Genomic DNA, 25,126 nt, shown 5'->3' with positions numbered 1-25,126 from the left:
TGAGAAAGATGAGAATATAAAACATAATACTGTTAAAGCAAATATGAGTGAATGTATCATCTTAGGGAGGAAAAGAACTTCCTAGGCATGATAGCAAAGACAGAAACCATACGAACATTACGAGTAAGAGCTAACATCTATTGAGGTCTTACTATGTGCTGGCCATGTACTGAGGACTTGAATTACCTTATTTAATCCTCAATCCTTTAATCCTTTAGCTACAGTTCAAGCTGGTTTTAGAAAAGGCAGAGGAACCAGAGATCAAATTGCCAACATCCGCTGGATCGTCAAAAAAGCAAGAGAGTTCCAGAAAAACATCTTTTTCTGCTTTATTGACTATGCCAAAGCCTTTGACTGTGTGGATCACAATAAACTGTGGAAAATTCTGGAAGAGATGGGAATACCAGACCACTTGATGTGCCTCTTGAGAAACCTATATGCAGGTCAGGAAGCAACAGTTAGAACTGGACATGGAACAACAGACTGGTTCCAAATAGGAAAAGGAGTACATCAAGGCTGTATATTGTCACCCTGCTTATTTAACTTCTATGCAGAGTACATCAAGAGAAACATTGGGCTGGATGCAGCACAAGCTGGAATCAAGACTGCCGGGAGAAATATCAATAACCTCAGATATGCAGATGACACCACCCTTATGGCAGAAAGTGAAGAGGAACTAATAAGCCTCTTGATGAAAGTGAAAGAGGAGAGTGAAAAAGTTGGCTTAAAGCTCAACATTCAGAAAACGAAGATCATGGCATCTGGTCCCATCACTTCATGGGAAATAGATGGGGAAACAGTGGAAACAGTTGTCAGACTTTATTTTTGGGGTCTCCAAAATCACTGCAGATGGTGACTGCAGCCATGAAATTAAAAGACGCTTACTCCTTGGAAGGAAAGTTATGACCAACCTAGATAGCATATTCAAAAGCAGAGACACTACTTTGCCAACAAAGGTCCGGCTAGTCAAGGCCATGGTTTTTCCACTGGTCATATATGGATGTGAGAGTTGGACTGTGAAGAAGGCTGAGCGCCGAAGAATTGATGCTTTTGAACTGTGGTGTTGGAGAAGACTCTTGAGAGTCCCTTGGACTGCATGGAGATCCAACCAGTCCATTCTAAAGGAGATCAGTCCTGGGTGTTCTTTGGAAGGAGTGATGCTAAAGCTGAAACTCCAGTACTTTGGCCACCTGATGCAAAGAGTTGACTCATTGGAAAAGACTCTGATGCTGGGAGGGATTGCGGGCAGGAAGAGAGGGGGAACTACAGAGGATGAGATGGCTGATGGCATCACTGACTCGATGGACATGAGTTTGAGGACACAAAGAGTTGGACACAACTAAGCGACTGAACTGAATCCTCAAATCAATCCTGTGAATTATGTATGATTGTTATCACCCTATCATGAATAAGAAAAACAAAGCACAGGAAAGTGAATACTGATGATTGTCTTGCCAGAATCCATTCTCTCCTTCATCGTTTCTAAGTGAATTTCAATTTTGTTCAGGTTTGTATCGCTTCCTCATGAATAACTTATGACCTGAGAGGTGAATTAATTAGTATAAGCCAATCAGTGATTGGTTCAGGAATGAGTACATGATTGACTGATATTTGCTATATCTTCAAGTTAACTGACTCTTCTGCCATCTCTAATCTGCTGATAATATTTCCAGTACATTTTTATTTAAGATATTACATTTTTTAGTTCTAGCAGTTCCATTTTGTTTTATAATTTCTATTTTTCTACTGAGATTTTTCTATTTGTTCTTCTATAATGAGAATATTTTAATTTCTACCTGTTGTTATAATAGCTACTTTTAAATATGTATTTTCCAAATCTAATATCTGAGTTATTTGACGGTTAGTCTCCATTGATTCTCTTTTTTTTCTTGAGTATGTAATAAGGTTTTCCTATGTGGCTAAAAATCTTGGATTTTAGGGACTTCCCTGGTGGTCCAATGGCTAACACTCAGTGCTCCCAATGCAGGGGACCTGGGTTCAATTCCTGGTCAGGGAACAAGATTCTACATGCCCCAGCTAAGAGTTTGTCACAATGAAGACCGAAGATCCCACGTGCTGCAACTAAGAGTGCAGTCAAACAAATTAATCTTTTATTTGGATTTTATATGGACATTAAGAACACTGTAGAGTTTCTTGATTCAGCTATATTCCTCTGAATTTTATTGATTTATTTTCTCAATTAACTTAGCTGAGTGAACATCATTCAGTCATGTCCGACTCTTTGCAACCCCATGGACTACATAGTCCATGGAATTCTCCAGGCCAGACTAATACAGTGGCTAGCCTTTCCCTTCTCCAGGGGATCTTCCCAACCCAGGGATCAAATCCAGGTCTCCCACATTGCAGGCGGATTCTTTACCAGCTGAGCCACAGGGAAGCCCAAGAATACTAGAGTGGGTAGCCTATCCCTTCTCCAGGAGATCTGAGCCAGGAATCGAACCAGGGAGCAGATTCTTTACCAACTGAGCTATCAGGGAAGCTCTTAACTTAGATGAACTTCGTGTCAAATCTGCCTCTCCTTCACTGAACTATAGCTAAAGTCTATATTCAGTACTCCTGGCTTCAGCTTATCTGTTTGGAATCTACCTCAAGTGAAAATAGTTGGTTGGATATGTATATTTAGATCTCAGGAGTGAGATTTGGAGTGGAGATGAAATGTTGAGAGGAATAAGCATTTAGATGACAGATGAAGGCGCTGGAGTAGATAAAATCACTCAAGCATAAAGTGAGAAGAAAAGAGGGGTGTAATGGTTTGTTTCACAGCAACAACCAATTCTCCAACTCTTCAGACACCAACTGGGTGTCCAATGATTCAATTCAATGCTGACACTAAATACCCAGAGTTAACAGCTTTTAAAGGCTCAATCTGCCCCCACTTCAGACACTAATTAGAGTCCCAGGCCTCTTCTACTTCTGACCAACTTGCTATAAATTGGTGATTCCTACTGAACTCCTCCTTAGGTTTGATAATTTACTACAAGGGCTCACAGAACTCAGGAAAGCACCTCACTTACTATTACTAGTTTATTGTAAAGAATATTATAGAGCATACAAACAGACAGCCAGATGAAAAGATTAAATAGGTCGAGGTCCAGAAGAGCTCCTAGTACAGGAGTTTCTGTTCCCAGGGAGCTGGTGTGTGCCACCCTCCTGGCACATGGATGTGTTCCAACCTGGAATTGCTCCAAATCCCATAGTTGAGGGGCTTTTGTAGAGGTTTCATTAAATAGGCACAATTGACTTGATCACCTTTGGCCACTGGTGATTAACTCAACTGCTTTCCTCTCCTCTTCTGGATGGTCAGAGAGAGGTGGGGAGAGGCTGAAAGTTCCAATCCTCTAAACATGTTTTGGTCTTTCTGGCAACAAATTTCCATTCTGAAGCTATTGAGAGGGTAACAGGCAGGACAGCCAGGGGTCTCCAAATGGAGGAAATAGACTGCAAGTATCAGACATTTTTATCTCTCTTAAGAGGCAGGAGGAAACAAACTAGTGATTTATTTTTCTTCTCTATATAAATTTAAAAGGAGTTTTCTCTTAAAATACTGTGTAGCCATAATGACACCTGGTTTCACCTGAAGTTAACTATTCTCAAACCTTGAGTTAACCAGTGCATTTTTCTTAAGGAAATGTTTGTCTTAAGCTATGTTAATGTACTATGCATTTACCCCAAACTCTGTCTTCAAGTCAGTTTCACCTAATGGCTTAGAACCTACTTGACAAACCAGTATGTTATACTCAGACATTATTCCCCTAATCTATGTAAAGGAAACTGTTTGTATGGTAATCTACCCTTCTACAAGATTCAAGTCAATCGTTTTATGGCCCAGGATGAATCATCTGGTGCCAAGATTATCCCAAAATGCATTTTATGGATGGGGGGCTTGGTGCCATTCTGAGTTTTAAGACATTCCTTTCTTTCATTAACAGAAGGCTAGTGACTATGTAACATCCAGCTGAAGACTAGCAGGGGGGTACTCTTTCTGCCCCCTTCTGATGCCTATGTCAGAGGCTTTCTCTATCTCCTTTATATTTTAATAAAACTATTACACAAAAGCCCTGAGCGTTCAAGCCTCGTCTCTGGCCCTGGATTGAATTCTCCTCCGGAGGCCAAGAATCCCGGGGTCTTTTCTTTCAGCAACAACCTTTCCTATCTAGAGGCCCCCAGCCACCAGTCATCACATTAGCATGCAAAGACACTCATCCCTCTGTAGAAGTTCTTGTGCCAGGAACCAAAGACAAAAACCATATAAATATTTATTATACCACAATATGACAACCCATGTTCATGAACTGCAAAATGTAGTCATCATTAAGGCATCAGCCCTCCTCAAACTAGTCAAGAGATTCAATGCAATCTCAATCAAATTCCTACCAGGCTTATTTTTGTAGAAATTGTCTATCTAATTTCACAATATATACACAAATGAAAAAAAAATTCTAGAAAAGCCAAGATAATCTTGAAAGGGAAAAAAAAGCAAAACAAAGTTGGAGGACTACAACTACCAAATTTCAAACTTACTTAAAAAGCAACAGAAATACATTCTACCTGCTGATTTCCCTTACATGCAATTGAGACCAATATACCTGTTCCCCATAATACCAAGATGTCTTATACGCAGTGAAAGGACAGCAAATAGACATGTGCTAAACGCAAAGCCTTCCTACAGATACAAACTGACTATACACCTTAGTGTCATCATTTGGTCATACTGTCCACAGTAGAGACACAGCCAAAGCAATAAGAAAGCTCCTGATCTCAGAAAATGATTGGCCTACCACAGACTGACTTTCGATTCTGTTTACCTTGATCCAGTATTTCCTCAAATGTATTATTTTTACAACCGTGCATCACAGGGAGGGAGGAAGAGAGGAAGGAAGGAGGGAAGACAGGTAAAATTTAACCAAATAAATTTGGGGATTGCTGATTTCAACAAACTTTAATTTTATTTGTTGCAAGACTTTCCAGAAACTTTAATATGCTAATGTGTATTACAAGACTATAAGATCCCAGACACTGGAATTTTGTGTTTGAAACATTTTTTAAAATTAACTAGTGTTCAGTGGAACAACATACTACGAGAAATGCTATCTCAGGCCAATGCAGAAAGGCTACAAATATAAATTTATTATTTTTCTCTGAAAAGAGAAAAGAACTGTACTTCAAGCTTATTAGGGGAACCCTTATATTTTATTTTCTTAGGCTCCAAAATCACTGCAGAAGGTGACTGCACCCATAAAATTAAAGGACATTTGCTCCTTGGAAGAAAGACATTTGCTCCTTGGAAGAAAAGTTATGACCAACCTAGATAGCATATTCAACAGCAGAGACATTACTTTGACGACAAAGCTCCGTCTAGTCAAAGCTATGGTTTTTCCATATGGATGTGAGACTTGGACCATAAAGAAAACTCAGTGCCGAATAATTGATGCTTTTGAACTGTGGTGTTGAGAAGACTCTTGAGAGTCCCTTGGACTGCAAGATCCTCACACTAGTCAATCCTAAAGGAAATAGGATTTCCTTTAGGAAATCCTGAATATTCATTGGGAGGACTGATGCTAAAGTTGAAACTCCAATACTTTAACCATCTGTTGCAAAGAACTGACTCATTGGAAAAGACCCTGATGCTGGGAAAGATTGAAGGCAGGAGAAGGGGATGACAGAGGATGAGATAGTTGGATGGCATCATTGACTTGATGGACACAAGTTTGAGCAAGCTCCAGGAGTTGGCGATGGACAGGGAAGCCTGGCACGCTGCAGTCCACGGGGTTGCAAAGAGTCAGACACGACTGAGCAACTGAACTATATTTTAAGGGATATGAAGCATCTACTTTGGAACAAAAGAATGATTAGGAGGTTGAAAATGTGCTCTTTTATAAACAGCTGTGTGACCTTGGGTTAACTATCACTTTAATCCTTTCTAATCCAATTTCTCTCCTATAGCTACAAAAGCAGAAATCCCCTGGTCACAGAGGTCTTTGCAGTAGCCAAATATAAATATATTTGAGTAACACAGAATTAAAGAGGATACAAATGTCAGGATGGAAAACCCCAGATTGTCTAGTTAGAAATTCCCTCCAATTTATCCCCGTTTTTGTTCTCTGAGTAGTGACCACAGTTTGATGTTAGGCTTGGTTCCAGTGTCCCCACAGGCAGAGCGATTTCAAAGGTGCACATTGTTGGGCAAGGCCATCATGGATGTCAGTGATGGGTCCACTTTGTAGGCCTTCCCACTTATGGCTAAGTTTATTCAAATGTTCCTTCCCCACCCAGGCCTGTGGTAACAACTGAGTGGAAAGAGGCAGGGAGTGATCTTTAAAGAACATGAAGTTATAAAAATGCAGAATAATCCAAATGATCAACTCCAGGGGGCAGGGAGTGTAGTTTGAAAAAAGACTGAAGAGTTTTGGTGAGAATACGTGCTCCAAAACATCTTTCACCATTTTTTTTTTTTATTTGTAGCTTGTTACAGTGAATTTCACTAATTAGAGACTGATTTACTATACGTTGACTTTAGAAAATTGGAAATACCTTTAGGAGGGTTAAAGAACCAAGAAGCATTCATCTGGGGTGTGAATTTCCTCAATCAGGCCACTTTCCTCTTAATATCTGAAGTTATTTGTACTCAGGGAACAGGACTATGATTGGCATTAAGAGAATCTGGTGGCAAGAGGGTTACTGTACTTGGGGGAGGGCCTGGTGGGGAACAGGCACAGAGAAAGCATTCGTAAATGGCAGAAAAGTGAAAAAGTGGAAGTATGAAAATAGAAGATGTTAATGATAACTTATTGAATTCCAAATGACTCCAAAGGCCTATCCTTTTTCCATTTCTTTTTTCTTCCTTTGCTGTATGCTCTCCTGCTCAAAGGAACTAGGAAAGCTGAGACTACTGTTAAACTACATCATAGATGAATTTGTTTTTTATATGTTAGTAGACTATAAGCTAAAAACCACCTATTATTGTGATGGCCAAATATCTTCCAAATTCCACAGGGCCTCCTTATAAGAGAAACTGTTTGGGCTATAACTTGTTCATGACTTGGAAGTTTCCAATAATATCTAGTCAATAAATATTTACTGGGTACCTCTTGTGAGCAGGTATTGCTAGGTTCTGAAGTTACAGTGGAGACTGAGAGACAGCATCTCTGTTTTCACAAAACTTAATCATCATGTTTATATTTCAAAGGTCATTCATGTGCAAAACGTGGGTTGGAGGAAAACAACATTGTAGCCAGATCATCTTGGAATCAATTTCAGAAATGTAAGGAAGGAGGAGGTCTATAATCTTCACTGAACATTTCTGAGTGGAAGGGCATTAGAAAGACTTTTTGTTGTTGTTGTTCTTTTGTATTTTCAGCAGAACTTGTATTTTGATTAGTAGAATAATGGGGACTCTTTGCCTCTTTGTAGGTTTATAACTGGTTTGGTTTTAATATTCTACACCAACATCTGCTAATCTTTGGCTGAGGAATGGACAGAGAACGCCCTCAGGCAGAACATTCAGGTGCTGGCAGTTTGAAGTTCTATCCTGCATTGAAGTGATAAGGGTAAGATGGTATGGTTAGGGCACACATATCTACTGTCCCCTATTGGGGCAGGCAGTGACTTTGAGATTCCCCCTACAAGTTCTGGGAAGATCATGGAAGCAAGGACATTGTCTTAGCCTTGTCCACTTAGACACCTCTCTCAGCCATTTCTAATCAACTGTCTGGGTGTATATCACATGATCTGGTGACCCACATTTTGAGAAACACATCTCCAGTCCTTTGCATAGCATTGGTTGAAATAAACAAACCATCAACATTGATTTAAATGGTAGACATACAGTTTGTTTATGGAACAAGTTTGTTTTCATATTCTTTATCATGTCTGTCTTCATTTCACACTTTTACAAGTCTGGCTTCTCAGACTTAGAGGTTAGTGAACAAATCAGTGGGTACCAGTAGGGAGGGGGAAGATGGGAGTGGAAAAGTAGGGAAAGGAGAGTAACAGGCAAAAACTATTAGGTATAAAATAAGCTACAAGAGGGACTTCCCTGGCAGTCCAGTGGATAAGGCTCTGCACTTCCACTGCAGGGGGCATAGGTTTGATTCCTGGTCAGGGAACTAAGATCCCACATCCCACATTCCATGTGGTATAGGAAAAATAATTTTTTAAATTAATTCATTAGGCTACAAGGATATACTGTATGAGCGGGGAATATAGTGAATATTTTATAATAACCATAAATGGGGTAAAACCTTTAAAATTGTGAATAACTATATTATATACCTGTAACTTATATAATATTGTACACCAACTATACTTCAATTAAAAAAAGAAATCTGGCTTCCTTTAGTGTATTATCATTTAGCCATCCTTCCTATAGGTTCTAACACTTTAGAGTATCAGAGATACTTTGATTCAATTTAGAAAATATTCCTGAGCACCTACCTTGTGTAAAACTCTTCCTTGAGTGCTGTGGGGGCCACAAAGATGACCAGGAAGAATGCTGGTCCTCCCTTCATAGCATATTTCTTTTAACCTATTCTGATTTTATTGAAATTTCTTTAATCTTCTCTTATTAATTCCCTAGTTCTACCCTCTCTAGCTCCCTACTGCCTCTGAAATATAAACTTCCAGGCTATGATAAACTGTTACACTAACAGTCCCTGAAGAATCACACCATTACTAGGATAGCCCCCTCCCACACTGATTCTGAGTTTGGCCATGCGACTTAGTTTTAGCCAGTGGACATTATCGAACACAGTGTAAACACAGACTTGATAAGTGCTTGTGCATTTCAATATAGTCTTTTGGAACAGCGCCACTGCCACATGGGGAAGTCTGGTACAGACTCCTTAAGGACGAAAGCTCCTGGAGAGAGAAGTCCAGCTGAGCCTAGCACCTAGTGGTCCTCCCAAGAGAACGGAGCCATAAGAGAGCCCAGGCAAGATCAACAGAAGAACCTCCCAGCCTTGCCACAGAATCATAAAAAATAACTATTGTTTAAGCCAAAGATTTGGTTGTTTTGTTATGCAGCAATTGGTAGTTGAAACACATGCCTTATTTTCAAGGCCGTTCTCTGACTCTGTCATGGAAGAATTCCATTTCAGTCCTAAAGGTCTCCAGCCAACTTTCCAAGCTGCTATACTGAGGTCTATTCCGCAAGAAGGAAGAGCCTGGGCTCTGGCATCAAGTGTTTCTTGGCTATGGGGCTTTGGACAATTTACTTAACCTTTCTAAGCATCAGTTTTTCTGCATTAGAGCAATGTTTCTTAAAATGTAGTCTACTTGCATCAGAAATACTAAGTGCTTCTATTAAATTTAAAAAAAAAAAGTCTTGGGATTTCCCTGGTGGTCCAGTGGCAAAGACTCCATGTTCCCACTGCAGGGGGCCCAGGTTGGATCCCTGGTCAGGCAACTATTAATAGACTCCACATGCCCCAACTAAGACCTAGCACAGTCAAATAGAGAAAATAAATAATTATTTTTAAAAAAATAGTCTTAAGCAGCTACTTTTATAATATCTGGAACAATGGCTATTAAGACAGCTGGAACAATTGCTTATAGCTGGAAACAATGTCAACATATATTAACTGGTGAAAGCCTATGATATATTCATATAATGGAATACTCCTCAGCACTAAAAAGGACAGAACTACTGATACATACATGATTGAATCTCTCAAATATAATTTTGAGCAAAAGGAGCCAGACACAGAAGAATATATATTACACAGTTTTATTAATACCTATTTTAAGTCTCAGAACAGGTAATACTGATTTGTGATTATCAGATGAAATAAACTAATAAAATCAGAGTAGTGATCACCTCTGACTGGGAGGTGGGAAGGACTGGCTGAAAAGAGGAACAAGGGGACAAGATGTCATGATGGAAATCTGAATCTTGATTTGGGTGTAGGTAACAAAAATTCAGGTATCTGTCAAAATATTAAACTGTACACTTAAAACCTCTGCATTTTCATATGAAAATTAGACTTCAATTTAAAAAATGGGTTGCAGAAATCATGCAGATTTGGGCCTGCTTTATGGGCTGAATGGGCTTCCCTGGTGGCTTCAATAGTAAAGAATCTGCCTGCAATGCAGGAGACCTGGGTTCGATCCCCGAGTCGGGAAGATCCCCTGGGGAAGAGAATGGCAATGGCAGCCCACTCCAGCCAGTACTCTTGCCTGGAGAATTCCATGAACAGAGGAGCCTGGCTGGCTACAGTCCATGGGGTCAAAAAGAGACGGACACAACTGAAAGACTTTCACTTTCACTATTGGCTGAATATTTAAATGGCTTTCTCAAACTTATTTCATCTCTTCTATGGAGAAGTTGGAAAGCTGAGAATATATTTCCCTGGTATCCTCAAAGTTAGGCTTCTGGGTGTGAATTAGTTGTGTCAGTTAGATGTACTCATGAGAGATTTGGGAAGTGGAAAGAAGGTAACTCTATTTTGCCATCTTTCCACGGAGCTTCAGGCCAATAAGTGGGCTCCAACAAATGCTGGCAGGGGCCAGACTCCACACTCTACTGTGGCTGGTTAAGGACAACAGTGAGAGCCTAACAAACAATAGGGGCAGACTGACAGGCCAGCAGACCTCTAGATCTCAGCTATACTGGAATGACCTTGAGTCCAAAAGCCAAGTGGCTTCCTCTTCTCCAGCCCTTTCAGTGATTTTGTAAAGTCTTCATTCCTTATCCTAAATCTCCTTCTGCTTGATACACCTGGAGGAGTATTTGCTTCCTGCACTTGAGACAGGCTAGGACCTGGGACCCTTTGTTGCAGTGCTGCAATGCTTGTACCTGGACAATCCTTCCTCAGCAACAAAATACAAAGCAACTACATGGGACTAAAAATACCTGCATGCAGCTGGGGAAAATTCTGGATGAAAGATACAGAGACTAAAAAAAAACAAAAACAAAAAAAAACAAAAAAACCAACTGCCACTTTTGAAGAGCAGGGAACAAAAGCAGGATACAGCGGATGCCCCCTATACACATCACCTAAGGGGTGGGCAAACACCTAAGCCACCTCTCTGGCCTGACCCCTGGACACATCTCTACCTTCAACCCAAACAAGGAATAACCTCCAAGCTTGCCCTACTCAGGGAGAGAGCAAACAAGGGAACCTGTTTGTTCTTATTTCCCCTGCCACAGTAGGGGCCCCAATAAAGCCTGGCCTGAATTTCTTAGGGCCCCAGAAAAGCCTGGCCTGAATTTCTTGTCTGGCCTCTGATCCTTCTCTTAAGGCGGCCAAGAACCCTGGTCAGTAACACACTGAACCCTACTACAGAGCCCTCTACAACCCAGATCTAATAAAGTAATGATGGAACCTAGTGATTCTATCACAGGGAGTGACTGAGGCTCACATGAGATCTTACAGTTTAAAAGAAGGCATGTGACAGAGTATATGCTCAGAAAGTCAAGTAGCAACTAATTATTGGGGTTACTGAGTTAAATTACTGAGATTGTTTAAGTGAGTGAAAGTCACTCAGTCATGCCCAACTCTTTGCAACCCCATGGAGTGTATAGTTCATGGAATTCTCCAGGCCAGAATACCAGAGTGGGTAGCCTTTCCCTTCTCCAGGGGATCTTCCCAACCCAGGGATCAAACCCAGGTCTCCTTACTGGACAAGAAAAAAATTTAAGAATAAATGGAAGCCTAGGTGCGTGGTGCAAACACATACTTCTTTTGAAACAGGGCAACCAAACTCACTCTTCCCTGCCTAAATTGTCATGGCTTGAGCTACTGCCATCAGGTGAAGCCAAATGTGCTGCCTTAGCCATTGCTCTTTGGACCAGAGACGGGTGAAGGTGCCAAAGGGCACCAGACTAAGGCTGAGCAGAAAGGAAGTTGCCCTAGAACAGTTTGGTTGGATCTCAGCCAACTCTGCCCAACAGCCTTCTGACATGGTCTCTCACATCAGCTCTCTGCCTAGTACAGTTCCATCACCAAAGGGCTTTGAAGTCTCACACCCATGCTTCAGATTAAGCTGGGTTCCTTACTCCCCTTGTGCTTTTTCCTTGGAACCACTCTCACAATTGCAATTGAATATTTCATAATTAATTAATACTTCTCTCCCACACTAAATATAAGCTCAGTGAGAGCTGACATTTGTATATATTGTTCATCACTCTATCTCTAGTGTCTAGTTCAGTGCCTGGCACATAGAAGGTTCTCAGTGAATTTTTATAAATGAGCAGACTAACCAATACAAGCTCATAACATCATTGCTAAGCATGGTGGCTCCTTGGAAAAGCATCAACCAGGGCAATCTTAGGTCTTTGTGGTGGCGCATTCCGCTCAGAACTAATTTACCTATTTAACCTGCAGGTTGACAATGTTCAAGATAAAAAAATAAAGTAAGATCCTGGCACTTGTGATGGGCAGACAGGAGATTCTAGAGGTCCTGGGGCTACTGGGCTGAGAGATTAGATTCAGGTGCAGTTTTTGTCTTACCCCCAAAGTAATACTATACATGGTATTTTCACAATGTTTTCTGCACATATCATCCCCACTGTTATGTTAGTATAAAATATATAATCATTTGGTAAATTAGACCAAAGGCATAAATTGATCATTGTTTTGGAACAATCTAAATTTTATCTCAGTAAAGACTAAATGTGAAACATCTTGGGCAATAGTATGAGCCATATCCTAAAGAACCAATTATGAAAACCTGGGAAAGGAAGAGAAAAACCCTCAAATTTAGAAACATTTCTGTTAGGCTTGCTAAAACTACTTTACTGTGCATAACAACCAGAGGTATCGTGACCTGACAACTGATAACCTTACAATAGAACCTTCTCATTCACGTATGTGAGAAGTTTCATCATGAATACCCTACTGACAAATTGTGAATTTAAAACCACATTTCTTATGTTAAAAAGGATCAAAATGTTTTAATATAAATTCCCAGGACTGAAGATTTTAGAAATAATTTTGTATACTCAAAGAAAGGAAAAAGCTATTTAAGACTGCCTAAACTAATTTGGAAAAAAGTACAGTGGGAAATAGAAATTAATCAGCTAGAAGACAATTGCCCTCTGTAATTATGATAAGACTTAATCTGTTAGGAGAAGGCAATGGCAACTCACTCTAGTATTCTTGCCTGGAAAATCCCATGGACGGAAGAGTCTGGTAGGCTATAGTCCATGGTGTCACAAAGAGTCGGACACGACTGACCAACTTCACATTCAAAGTAAGAAAGACCAGAAACAAGTCCTACTGGTTCTCAAGCTTCCTTGTCCATTCTTGCAGGTACCCTATCTGGTACTTTTCACCCGCACCTCAGGTGGCTGCTGCTACAAGGACTGTGTGAGACACTGGGCACACCAAAGGGTCTGAAAAAAAATTAACCAGTTTCTGGTGGCACGCTTCGTAAAGAATCTGCCTGCAATGCGGGAGACCTGGGTTCAATACCGGGGCTGAGAAGATCCCCTGGAGAAGGGAACAGCTACCTACCCCAGTATTCTCACCTGGAGAATTTCAATTTGGGCTTAGTTTGTTATTACAAGTACACATTTATCAAGAACAGATTCAGAAAACTCAAATAAACTGTCACTTTTGTGTGAATGGGAATTTCAAAAGATTTTCATTTACAAGGAAATAGCAGCACCCACATTTTCCACCCAAAGCAAAGTCAGTTCTTATGACAGCTTAGAGCATCCCAGAAAATTCCCTTGGCCCTTCTGAAGTTTCTCAGATAGTAGAGTCTCATCTCCAGTGAAAACACTGGTCAGTACCTTCCTGCAAATTCTATATACTCCTGCTCTGGAGCCAGAGGAACTAAGTAAGGCTCTTGCTTTCTGTGGGAGCTACTTACATATGACTCCCTTTTCTGAGCATGCTGAGTCTCTAGCCGGTCTCTAAATGGGTGCAAAGAAGAATGAGACCCAGTGCTCTCTTCAAGAGACCAGTCACTTGACAGGATATTACTGCTCTGGATTAATAGGTTCCGAGCCTGTAGTACCAACTCCCTGGGAGGATTAGAAGAGAAAATGAACTTAGCCCAGAGCCTGGGAGATGATAGCTGCTCCAAAATGTTCGCCATTATCATCATTATGGAGGTTGAAAATTTTGGAACCTTATCTCTGAAATCATTTGTGATGTAACTTTCATCTCAGAAGCTTTATTTCTAATCTTTTAGAATTCACAAGAATAATAAGCAAATAAACTGGTTCTCAAGGAAACTTTTCTTCCCTTGAGAAAGAAAGGGTGGCAGTAGAGGCTCACATTTTGTTTTTCTCTTCCCACTCTTTATGGTTTTCCTGAAAAATATTCATTACATGACTGAGCAACTGAACAATTCATCACACACTACCACTGTGAGACATTATGCTGAACACAGAATATTACATAGTCTTGGTTCCTGTAGCACCTGTGACTCAAGGGTAGGGAACCTACCGAAGAAATTACACAAACTTTACTAATAATTCAGTGACAAAAGAAGGGCTTACAGAAGCACTATGAAAACACAAAACAGGGTAGGAACTGAGCCAGTTTGACAGGTCAAGAGAATATCCTTGAGCAAGTCATGGTTAAGCAGAATTTTGAAACATGGGTAAGAATTAACTAAACCAAGACTTAGGGAGAGGTTGACGCACCACTGCAAGCAAAGGGAACAATAGGAGCAAGGACTGTGAAGCAAGGCAAATTTACTGTTTGCCAGTGCTTGTGTGCATCTTTGGTTTTATTTGTTGTTTTTACTTTTCTTTATGGACTAAAATCATGGGACTTATTAAGTCTAAAGATGTTACAGAAGAAATTGGAATGGAAATTCTGGGCACTAGTCATTATCTAAACAAGTTATTATCACTTCTATGTGTATATATGACATCTTAAGTCTTTAACATTTGGGGGCTCCCATTTCTTCACATGCAAAATGAAGGTCTTAGAATAAATGATTTTTAGGAAGATTCTAGGAATCTTGTACACTCTTAGGGGATTAACAGCGATGGTTTACCATTTGAGCCACCAGGGAAATTGACAGAAATATACTGGGTATTTACTAGACCTTCCTCTCTTGGGTATACTGTGTTTCTAGGGTATGACCTCCCCCAGCCCTCAAGAGCATAAATGATTGGTTTGAGGGTGTGAACTTACTCAATTGGGCCAAGCAGATTTTATCACTGGGGAATTTTAAATGAGGCAAGTTCCTGGAATGAAGGAGATAAAAACTGGGAAGCTGTAGGGAAACTACTTTCTTCCCACGGGGTAGACTAAGCAGAAAGGAGGATTTCAGAAAGAAAAGAAACATATTGGCAGAAAGAAGCTGTCTGGGCACTCGCCGTAAGGCCAGCTATATGCCTGTCCTTATATTAGACATGATACCTCTATATCCTTTTAATAAATTCCTTTTTTCTCATAAGCTAGCTTGAATTATACAGTGGATCACTGCAGGTATTATGTTTGTCTAACAACGTGTTTCCCCACCCATTCTTTGGATTTCCTAGGGAATTCCTCCTCTAATTTTCATGAGTAGGATAAATCATCATGAATACTCCCTTCAAGGGTGAGTCCATGATAATAGGGTAGCCAATCAGGGCATTCTATCTGCATGGCACAATGACTGGTTGGTATGTGGGCATATGGCCCAGGGAAGGCCAATCAATGTCTTTGATACAGAAAGTTGGAAAGTTCTTTCTACTTAGGTGGGTAAACTGAGATGATGTGCATTAGGGACTCAGCCACCATTTTTACTTCTTTGTGAAGAGGCCCTGTCTGCAGAAGGACACACTGAGCAGAGACAAGCAAAACCCAAGAAATGGCAGGACAGCAAGAGAGAAAGACCTCTGAAACATTGAACCTTAGATACTACCCTGTCTAAAGCCAGATCCATTCCTAGATTTTCCAGTTATGTTAGTCAATTATTGCTTTGTTTAAGCCAACTAGAATTGGATTTCCATCACTTGCAGTCAAACAGCCATGACTCATGCAAGTTCACTTTTATTAACTTGCCTCCAAAATCCTAACTAAAGGAGCAATATAAGAAAAGACAATGTTTAGGAAGTCTTGGATTAAGACAACTGTTTGTAAAGAATTAGAAAGACCACTATTTTGGCAGGGGCTCCCAACCCCATAACTCCTTCCAGTCCATTTTTGGTCTCCATTATGGCTTGAACTGTGTCCTCCCCCACCACCATCCCCCTCCAAAAAAAGATATGTTGAAGTCCTATTCCAAAGTATCTCAGAATGTGACCTTATTTGGAATTACAGTCACAGAGGATATAACTGGTTAAGATGTGGTTAAATTGCAGTACGGTGTGCCCTGAATCCATTATGACGAGTGTCCTTATAAGATGGCCATATGAAGACAGAAACCAAGAGAGAATATCATATGAAGATGGAGGATTAGAGTGATGTATTTACATGCTAAGGAATGCCTAGGGCCACCTACCTAGCAGAGAGGCATGGAATAGATTCTCCCCTAAGAGCCATCAGAAGGAACCAAACCTGCCAATTTGGTTGGCAATGAGTTTCTGTTATTTTAAGCCACCTAATTTGTGGTACCTGATCGTGGCAGCTCTAGAAACTAACACAGTCCCCAAATAATGACATGCTATTTGGAAGACAGCTGCAGGTAAAAAAAAGGTGCTGCACTCACTGCCTTCCATCAAGGTTCTAATTTTATGTAGGTCAGAATAACTTGCATGTGTGCTCAGCTGCAAAGTCGTGTCCAACTCTTTGAGACCCATGGACTACAGCCCCCTAGGCTCCTCTGTCCATGGGATTTTCCAGGCAAGAATACTGGAGTGGGTTGATATTTTCATCTCCAGGGGATCTTCCTGACAAAGGGATTGAACTTGCATCTCCTGCAATGGCAGGCAGATTCTTTACCACTGAGGCAACTGGGAAGACTTATCATGACAGAGGAGCTTGCATAACTCAATGAAGCTATGAGTCATGCCTTGCATGGCCAGCCATGACAGATGGGTCATAGTGAAGAGTTCTGACAAAACATGGTCCACTGGAGGAGAGAACGGCAAACCACTCCAGTATTCTTGCCGAGAGAACCCCATGAATGGTATGAAAAGGCAAAAAGATATGACACTGGAAGATGAGCCCCACAGGTTGGAAGGTATCCAATATGCCACTGGGGAAGAGCAGAAGGCAATTACTAACAGCTCCAAAAAGAATGAAGTGGCTGGGCCACAGTGGGAATAACACACAGCTGTGGGTGTGTCTGGTGGTGAAAGTAAAGTCCAATGATGTAAAGAACAACATTGCACAGGAACTTAGAATGTAAGGTCCATGAATCAAGGTAAATTGGACATGGCCAAAGCAGGAGATGGTAAGAATGAACATCAATGTTGTAAGAATCAACGAACTAAAATGGATGAGAATGGGCGAATTTAATTCAGATGACTATTATATCTACTACTATGGGCAAGAATGCCTTAGAAGAAATGGAGTAGCCCTCAAAGTCAACAAAAGAGTCTGAAATGCAGTACTTGGGTGCAATCTCAAAAATGACAGAATGATCTTGGTTCATTTCCAAAGCAAACAATTCAACATCACAGTAACCCAGGTCTATGCCTCAACTACTGATGCTGAAGAAGCTGAAACTGACGAGTTCTATGAAGATCTATAACACCTTATAGAACTAACACACACACACACGCGCGCGCGCGCACACACACACACACACACACACACACACACAAGATGTCCTTTTCATCATAGGGGATTGGAAAGCAAAGGTAAAGTCAAGAGATACCTGGAATAACAGGGAAGTTTCACCTTGGAATATACCAGGGCAAAGGCTAACATTTTTGTCAAGAGAACACACTAGTCATAGCAAAACCCTTTTTCCAACAACACAAGAGAAGACTCTACAATGGACTTAACCGATAGTCAACACTGATATCAGATTGTGTTCTTTTTACATATATAAATTAATTTTTAAATTGAAGGATAATTGTTTTATAGAATTTTGTTGTTCTCTGTCAAACCTCAACATGAATCGGCCATAGGTATACATATATCCCCTTCCTTTTGAACCTCCTTCCCATTTCCCTCCCCATCCCACCCCTCTAGGTTGATACAGAGCCCCTGTTTGGGTTTCCTGAGCTATACAGCAAATTCCCATTGGCTATCTATTTTACATATGGTAATGTAAGTTTCCATGTTACTCTTTCCATATATCTCACCCTCTCCTCCCCTCTCCCCATGTCCATAAGTCTATTTTCTATGTCTGTTTCTCTATTGCTGCCCTGTAAATAAATTCTTCAGTACCATTTTTCTAGATTCCGTATATATTTGTTAGAATACAGTATTTATCTTTCTGACTTACTTCACTCTGTATAATAGGTTCTAGGTTCATCCACCTCATTAAAGCTGACTCAAAGTCATTCCTTTTTATGGTTGAATAATATTCCATTGTGTATATGTACCACAACTTCTTTATCCATTCATCTGTCAATGGATATCTAGGTTGCTTGCATGTTCTAGCTATGCTTATGTTCTTTGCAGCCAAAGTTGGAGAAGTTCTATACAGTCAGCTGGAATAAGACCTGGAGCTGACTGTGGCTCAGATCAAGAGCTCATTATTGCAAAATCCAGGCTGAAATTGAAGAAAATAGGGACAATAACTAGGCCATTCAAGTATGACCTAAATCAAATCCCTCATGATTATACAGTAGAGGTGACAAACAGATTCAAGGGATCAGACCTGGTAGACAGAGTATCTAAAGAACTATGGATAAAAGTTCGTAACACTGTATAGGAGGTGGTGATCAAAACCATCCTAAAGACAAAGAAATGCAAGAAGGCAAAGTAGTTGTCTGAGGAGGCTTTACAAATAGCTGAGGAATGAAGAGAAGTGAAAGGCAGGGCAGAAAGGGAAAGATATACCCAAATGCACAGTTACAGAGACTAGCAAGAAGAGATAAGGAGGCCTTCTTAAATGAACAATGCAAAAAAAAAAAAAAAAAAAAAGAGGAAAACAAAAGAATGGGAAATACTAGAGATCTCTTCAAGAAAAATGGATATATCAAGGGAACAGTTCATGCAAGGATGGCACAATCAAGGTCAAAAAATGGTAAGGAACTAACAGAAGCAGAAGAGATTAAAAAGAGGTGACAAGAATACAAAGAAGAACTATACAAGAAAGGTCTTAATCACCCAGATAACCATGATAGTATGGTCACACACCTAGATTCAGACATCCTACAGCATGAAGTCAAGTGAGACTTAGGAAGCATCACTACAAACAAAGCTAGCAGAGGTGATGGAATTCCAGCTGAGCTGTTGAAAACCCTAAAAGATGATGCTGGGAAAGGGCTGCATTTATTATGTTAGCAAATCTGGAAAACTCAGCAGTGGCCATAGGACTAGAAAAGGTCAGCTTTCATTCCAACCCCAAAGAAGGGCAAGGTTGCATTCATTTCATATGTTAACAAGGTTATGCTCAAAATCCTTCAAGCCAAGATTCAGCAGTATGTGAAATGAGAACTTCCAGACGGACAAGCTGGGTTTAGAAAAGGCAGAGGAACCAGAGATCAAATTGCCAACATTTGTTGGATCATGGAGAAAGCAAGTTAGTTCCAGAAAAATACCTACTTTTGCTTCATTGATGATGTGAAAGCTCTTGAGAGTGTGGATCACAAAAAAACTGTGGAAAATTCTTAAAGAGATGGGAATATCAGACCACCTTACCTGTCTCCTGAGAAACCTGTATGTAGGTCAAGAAACAACAGTTAGAACTGGACATGAAGCAAGTGATTGGTTCAAAATTGGTAAAGGAATAAGACAAGGCTGTATGTTGTCACCCTTCTCATTTAACTTCTATGCAGAGTACATCATGCAAAATGCCAGTGTGGATGAATCACAAGCTAGAAGCAAGATATCCAGGAGAAATATCAACAACTTCAGATATGCAGATGATTCCACCGTAATGGCAGAAAGTGAAGAGGAACTAAAGAGCTTCTTGATGAGAGTGAAAGAGGAGAGTGAAAAAGCTGGCTTGAAACTCAGCATTGAAAAAATAAATCATGGCATCCAGTCCCATCACTTCATGGTAAATAGAAGGGAAAAAGTGGAAGCAGTGACAGATGTTATTTCCTTGGGTTCCAAAATCACGGCAGATCGTGACTGCAGTCATGAAAATAAAAAACACTTACTCCTTGGAAGGAAAGCTATGACAAAGCTAGACAGCATATTAAAAGGCAGACAACACTTTGCCAACAGAGGTCCATATAGTCAAAGCTATGGCTTTTCCAGTAGTTATGTACAGATGTCAAAGTTGGACCATAAAGAAGGCTGAGTGCCGAAGAAATGATGCCTTCAAACTATGTTGCTCGAGAAGAATCTTAAGAGTCGCTTGGACAACAAGGAGATCAAATCAGTCAATCCTAAAGGGAATCAATTCTGAATATTCATTAGGACTGATGCTGAAGCTGAAACTCCAACAATTTGACCACCTGATCCAAACAGCAGACTCACTGGAAAAGATGCTGATACTGGGAAAGACTGAAGGCAAAAGGAGAAGGGGCTGGCTGAGGATGAGATGGTTAGATAGCATTACTGACTCAACGTATATGAATTTGAGCAAACTCCAGGAGTCAGTGGAGGACAGAGGAGCCTCACATGCTGCAGTCCATGAGGTGGCAATGAGTCAGACATGACTTAGCTACTGAACACCAACAGAATAACTGTCCTTAGACCACTTTCCTATTCCACTACTCCCGTCTCACAGTTTTTCTCTGAAAATAACTGAAAGCCTAGATGGAAATTCTGATAGGGTAGCCTAAACTCCAGTGGAATTGGGTTCAGAGCCCAGTTTCCAAGAGGTTCAAGTATTTGAAGAAGAGGGCATTCACAAACTGGCTGCAAGGTAGGAAAACAGAGACAATGAGAACCATGTGCCTTGGCAGAGTGGGGAGCATGCCAGGCACCCAACATCTGGCACCCACGGCCCCATTCCCAGTTTGTCTGGTAACCATCCTGGAGAACATGGGACTCATCCTTCTCTATTCCCAACAGCCAACCCCACATTCCAAGACTACCTCTCAGGGCACAAGAAAGGGAGAGGAACAGAGAGACAGACAAGAAGTAAAAGAAACTGACATATTTGTCTCTAGGATAAGACACACAGACAGAGACATAGCTTGACTGCCTGTTCTCCATGGCAAACTAATAGAAGATGGAGATGGGTGGCACATCACCAGTACTGGATGAAAGGCACCATGCTGAGAGCCACACAGTTTCCTTGAAAGTGGAGTCTCGGAGAACTGGGGAGATGTTCAGAATATGAACTGGAATTTGTTACTCAGATATTTCTCCTCTAGAGGTTTTCTTTAGAAAAGACCATAATCTTCTCTTTCATTCTCCAACTCCTCATTCTACATGTTGGGAGAATCTCCTGATCTGGACACGATAGGCCCTTCCAGATAATTGTGGGAGCAGCTATTCAGTGTGTTTTCAAGCCTCCTCAAGGGTGGGAGCATGGAGGGAAGACGGTGGGAAGCCACCTTCCCACTGAAAGAGAATAACCCAAAGGGCAACAAGGAACAAGTTGTGGCTTTAGGGAAAAAAAAATCTTCTATTTGAGATGTCAGATACTTGATTCCCAGCAACAGCTCCATTAAATCATCATTTATTGATTTAGCATTCAAATGAGGTCAGCTCTAAGGATTAGATCAAGCTGTTCTAGTCCTTCAGTCCAGATGGTTTTGGTGATTGAGATCCCACAGGAAGTAAGTGAGTCCAGGTCAAGCCTCTCTGCACAATGCGAGTCTCCCCTAGGCGCTGTCAGGGGCCAGCAGCCTCGTCTCTCCTTCTCTCACCCCAACCCAAGCCCGCCCATGCCTCAGGGCCTATCCAGCCCCAACTCCTCCCTCACTCACCTGTAAGCCCAACCTGAGCCCTCGGCTTCTAGAAATCTCTGGGCACCTGGCTATAGGGATGAGGGTGCTGTAGCAGAGGATCACATCACACCAAGTTCTTCAGCTTGAGGAAGGCTGGTGTCTTCACAGTCACTAAAGATGGTTCTTCAGTGGAGACTGTCTTGGGGAGGAGAAATAAAATCCTGGGTCTGGGATTTTTTTTTTTTTTTTTTTTTAGCATTACTTTCAGTCTTGGATATACCACTTGAAAGTGTGTTAAGTCTTTTTTCTTTCTTAATTGGAGTATAATTGCTTTACAGTTTTGTGCTAGTTTCTGCTGTACAACATGAATCAGCTATAAGCATAGATATATCCCCTCCCTCCTGGACCTCCCTTCCTCCCAGCTTCCATCCCACCTCTCTAGGTCATAACAGCTGAGCTCCCTGTACTATACATCAGCTTCCCACTAGTTGTTTTAAGTGTATCAAATTTTGAAGGTGGAGTTATCTTTAAAGATAACCCACTCTCACACCATGCTATGTACCAGCACTGCTGTAGACCTGTGAAAATTTAATCAAAAGACCCCAGTGGGGGCATGGTAGAGATTTGGCTAGCTGCCCCATCCCTAGCGTACTTTCAAACTTTTGTGCCCACCCATCTGGGCCTCTGCCCACCCCTCCTCCACCTCACCTCCTCCATGGGCATTTAGAGTTTCATCTAATTCCAGGTACATCTCTTCTGTGGTTTTTTAAAGGGTTTGCTTATGGTTGATCAGAAAAACAGGAAAGGAAAAAAATGACTCAATTTTATCCAACTTTACCATTTCTTCCTTTCTTGTAATACAAGAAAAATTTCAGTGGTCCAGAACTACCAGCATCCTTAGATGTACCAGTGCTTCAAAAGGATACCACCAGGGCCACTGCCAGTCGAGTCTCTGCAGATTTCACTTGGTACAAGAGAAGAAAGACAGAGTAAAGGTGGGGATAGTCACAGGCCCATTCTGAGAAGCAATCAGCAGAGGGAGAAAAGAGTAAGAAGGACAGTTCCAAGTATAGCTGGGGCCACCAGTCATTCTCAGGCAACAGTGTAAGGTGCTCCCCTGCTTGTGTAAATGAACAGGATCTTCCCAAAGTAATCACCTGGGAAGGTGAGATCTTTATTTCCACAGAGAAGTCCTGTGTAGTAAATACTTAGGAAACCCTCTGCTTATATAGGATTTACACAGATTTATATTTTAATATAAAAGTTTCCCTGGTGGTTCAGACAGTAAAAGACTCTGTCTGCAATGCGGGGGATATGGGTTCTATCCCTGGGTTGGGGAGATCCCTTGGAGAAGGAAATGGCAACCTACTCTAGTACTCTTGCCTGGAAAATCCATGGACGAAGGAGCCTGGCTGGCTACAGTCCATGGGGTCTCAAAGAGTTGGACACGACTGAGCGACTTCACTTTCACTATACTTTATTATGCTGGATATCCTTAGCAATGGCAAATCTCTAGCATTTCAGGACACATTTAATGACAGGAGCGAGTCATGTAAAGCCTTACTAAGAAGCTGGGCAAGTCCCTTTTAGGTCAAAATCTAGGTGAGGTTGGTTTAACAATTATCTTTCTCTTATTTGTAAATTCCCCAGAAGTGAGGAGGCTAGGTTGGCTGGACCATGATCACCATTGCTCACCAGCCAATAGGGTCTTAACACTGTCAGGTCCAGTGGACCGAGTACATTGCCCAGCAGGGTCAGTGTCACTGCAAGAGAAAGTTCTTATCTTTGGAACACCTTCAGTTTTCTGGGTCTGTAGCAGACTCAAACATTTGGGTCCTTAATTGTCTCTCCAATCCCCAGATCTCACCCAGTTCCTCATCAGTGGTATTCTGCCAGTTTTCTTCAACCCTGTGTTCAGGGCTAAAAGTGATTCCCCCAGATATCCTACTATGGCTTGGTGCCTCCTTCCAAATCACTTAAAAAGATAAAGCAAAAAATTAAAGTCTCCTCCCCAATCTCACAAGCCTAGGCTACTCCTAGTGATACCTAGTATGTTTCTTCCCACATGGTTTCTTTTTGGGGACTCAAGCATGCTCTTTTAACTAAATCAATGCACATATTTTGAATGACAGGAAGAATACCCTGCAGTGAGCACAGTGACCCACCACCCTCTGCAGAGCCTTAAGTAGGCTATGATTATCTCGGGCCAGGATGGCTTAATTTCTAAATCTATAGATCTCTCAGTGCAGCTACAACCTATACCAATCTCAGGTCCTAGGTAGGCTGTGGGACAAGACAGGCTGCTCTGCTGGACTGCTCAAGTGACACAGTCAGTGGTAACTTCTGGTCCAGCAGCCAAAGGTCTAGGGCCAGGGTCTGATCTGAACTCTGCCCTGTCCTGGATGAGTCCCTCTGCTCTCCAGCTACCTCACCTGGTAAAGACAGACATGGAATGAGAGGGAGCCAGTTGTTAAGATGCCCAGGGAACTAATCTGTAATGTAATGGAATAGAGAAAATGGTATTAATTAGCACTCTGCTCAGGGAGCATCCTGAGTCTAGTTTAAAGGAATATATTGATAAGCTGCCAGATATTCAGGTGGAAAGTGAAAGTGAAAGTCACTCAGTCATGTCTGACTTGTTGCAAACCCATGGACTATACAATCCATGGAATTCTCCAGGCCAAAATACTGGAGTGGGTAGATTTTTCCTTCTCCAGGGGATCTTCCCAACACAGGGATTGAACCTAGGGCTCCCACACTGCAAGCGGATTCTTGACCAGCTGAGCCACAAGGGAAGCCCAAGAATACTGGAGTGGGTAGCTTATCCCTTCTCCAGCGGATCTTCCTGACCCACCCAGGAATCAAACTGGGGTCTCCTGTATTGGAGGCAGATTCTTTACCAACTGAACTATCAAGGAAGCCCATTAAGGTGGACAGAAGAACATGTCTATAGTCCATATTTGTTGCTTTGCCTGCCCAGTATCTACCTTCTTGTCTTTTGGCATCAGAAGCAGTATTTTCTGTGATGTACCACCTCCCCTACCCTCAGTGCAAATGGTTTGGGAGCTTGACTCCTTCAGGCTGTAAGAACTGGCATGTGACCCAGGCAAGGACAATCAGAGCAGTGAATTCCTCTGGTTATAATCATTGATTTCTGGTTGGGCAAATGACACAACTCAATTCCATGATGCTCAATTCTTTGGGGACATTGTTGGGAACTGTTAGGGAGACTCTGTTCCAGCTGCTCAAAGGATAAGGATGTAAGCCAAGAATTGACAGCCTCTTGCCACCATCAGTGTGAAGATC

The 25,126-nt window shown here is 41.4% G+C and overlaps 1 protein-coding gene across 2 annotated transcripts in view; it reads right to left on the bottom strand.

Annotated features, from left to right (window-relative positions):
- RCL1 (RNA terminal phosphate cyclase like 1) overlaps positions 1-25,126 on the bottom strand; it is a 183,474-nt gene that overhangs the window by 83,037 nt on the left and 75,311 nt on the right. The window contains exon 9 of one of the 2 annotated variants that reach the window (XM_060409421.1): positions 1-25,126. This exon is cut by the window's left edge and continues 11,574 nt beyond it. The exons of the other annotated variant lie outside the window; for it this stretch is intronic. Within the exon in view, the coding sequence (XP_060265404.1) occupies positions 25,066-25,126 (61 nt within the window). The 3' untranslated portion in view covers positions 1-25,065. 2 annotated transcript variants of the gene reach the window in all.

This window comes from Ovis aries, chromosome 2 (genome assembly GCF_016772045.2).
Source record: "Ovis aries strain OAR_USU_Benz2616 breed Rambouillet chromosome 2, ARS-UI_Ramb_v3.0, whole genome shotgun sequence".
Classification (NCBI taxonomy): Eukaryota; Metazoa; Chordata; class Mammalia; order Artiodactyla; family Bovidae; genus Ovis; species Ovis aries.
Note: the sequence above shows the minus strand (reverse complement) of the source record. Positions and strands in the feature narration are given on the sequence as shown.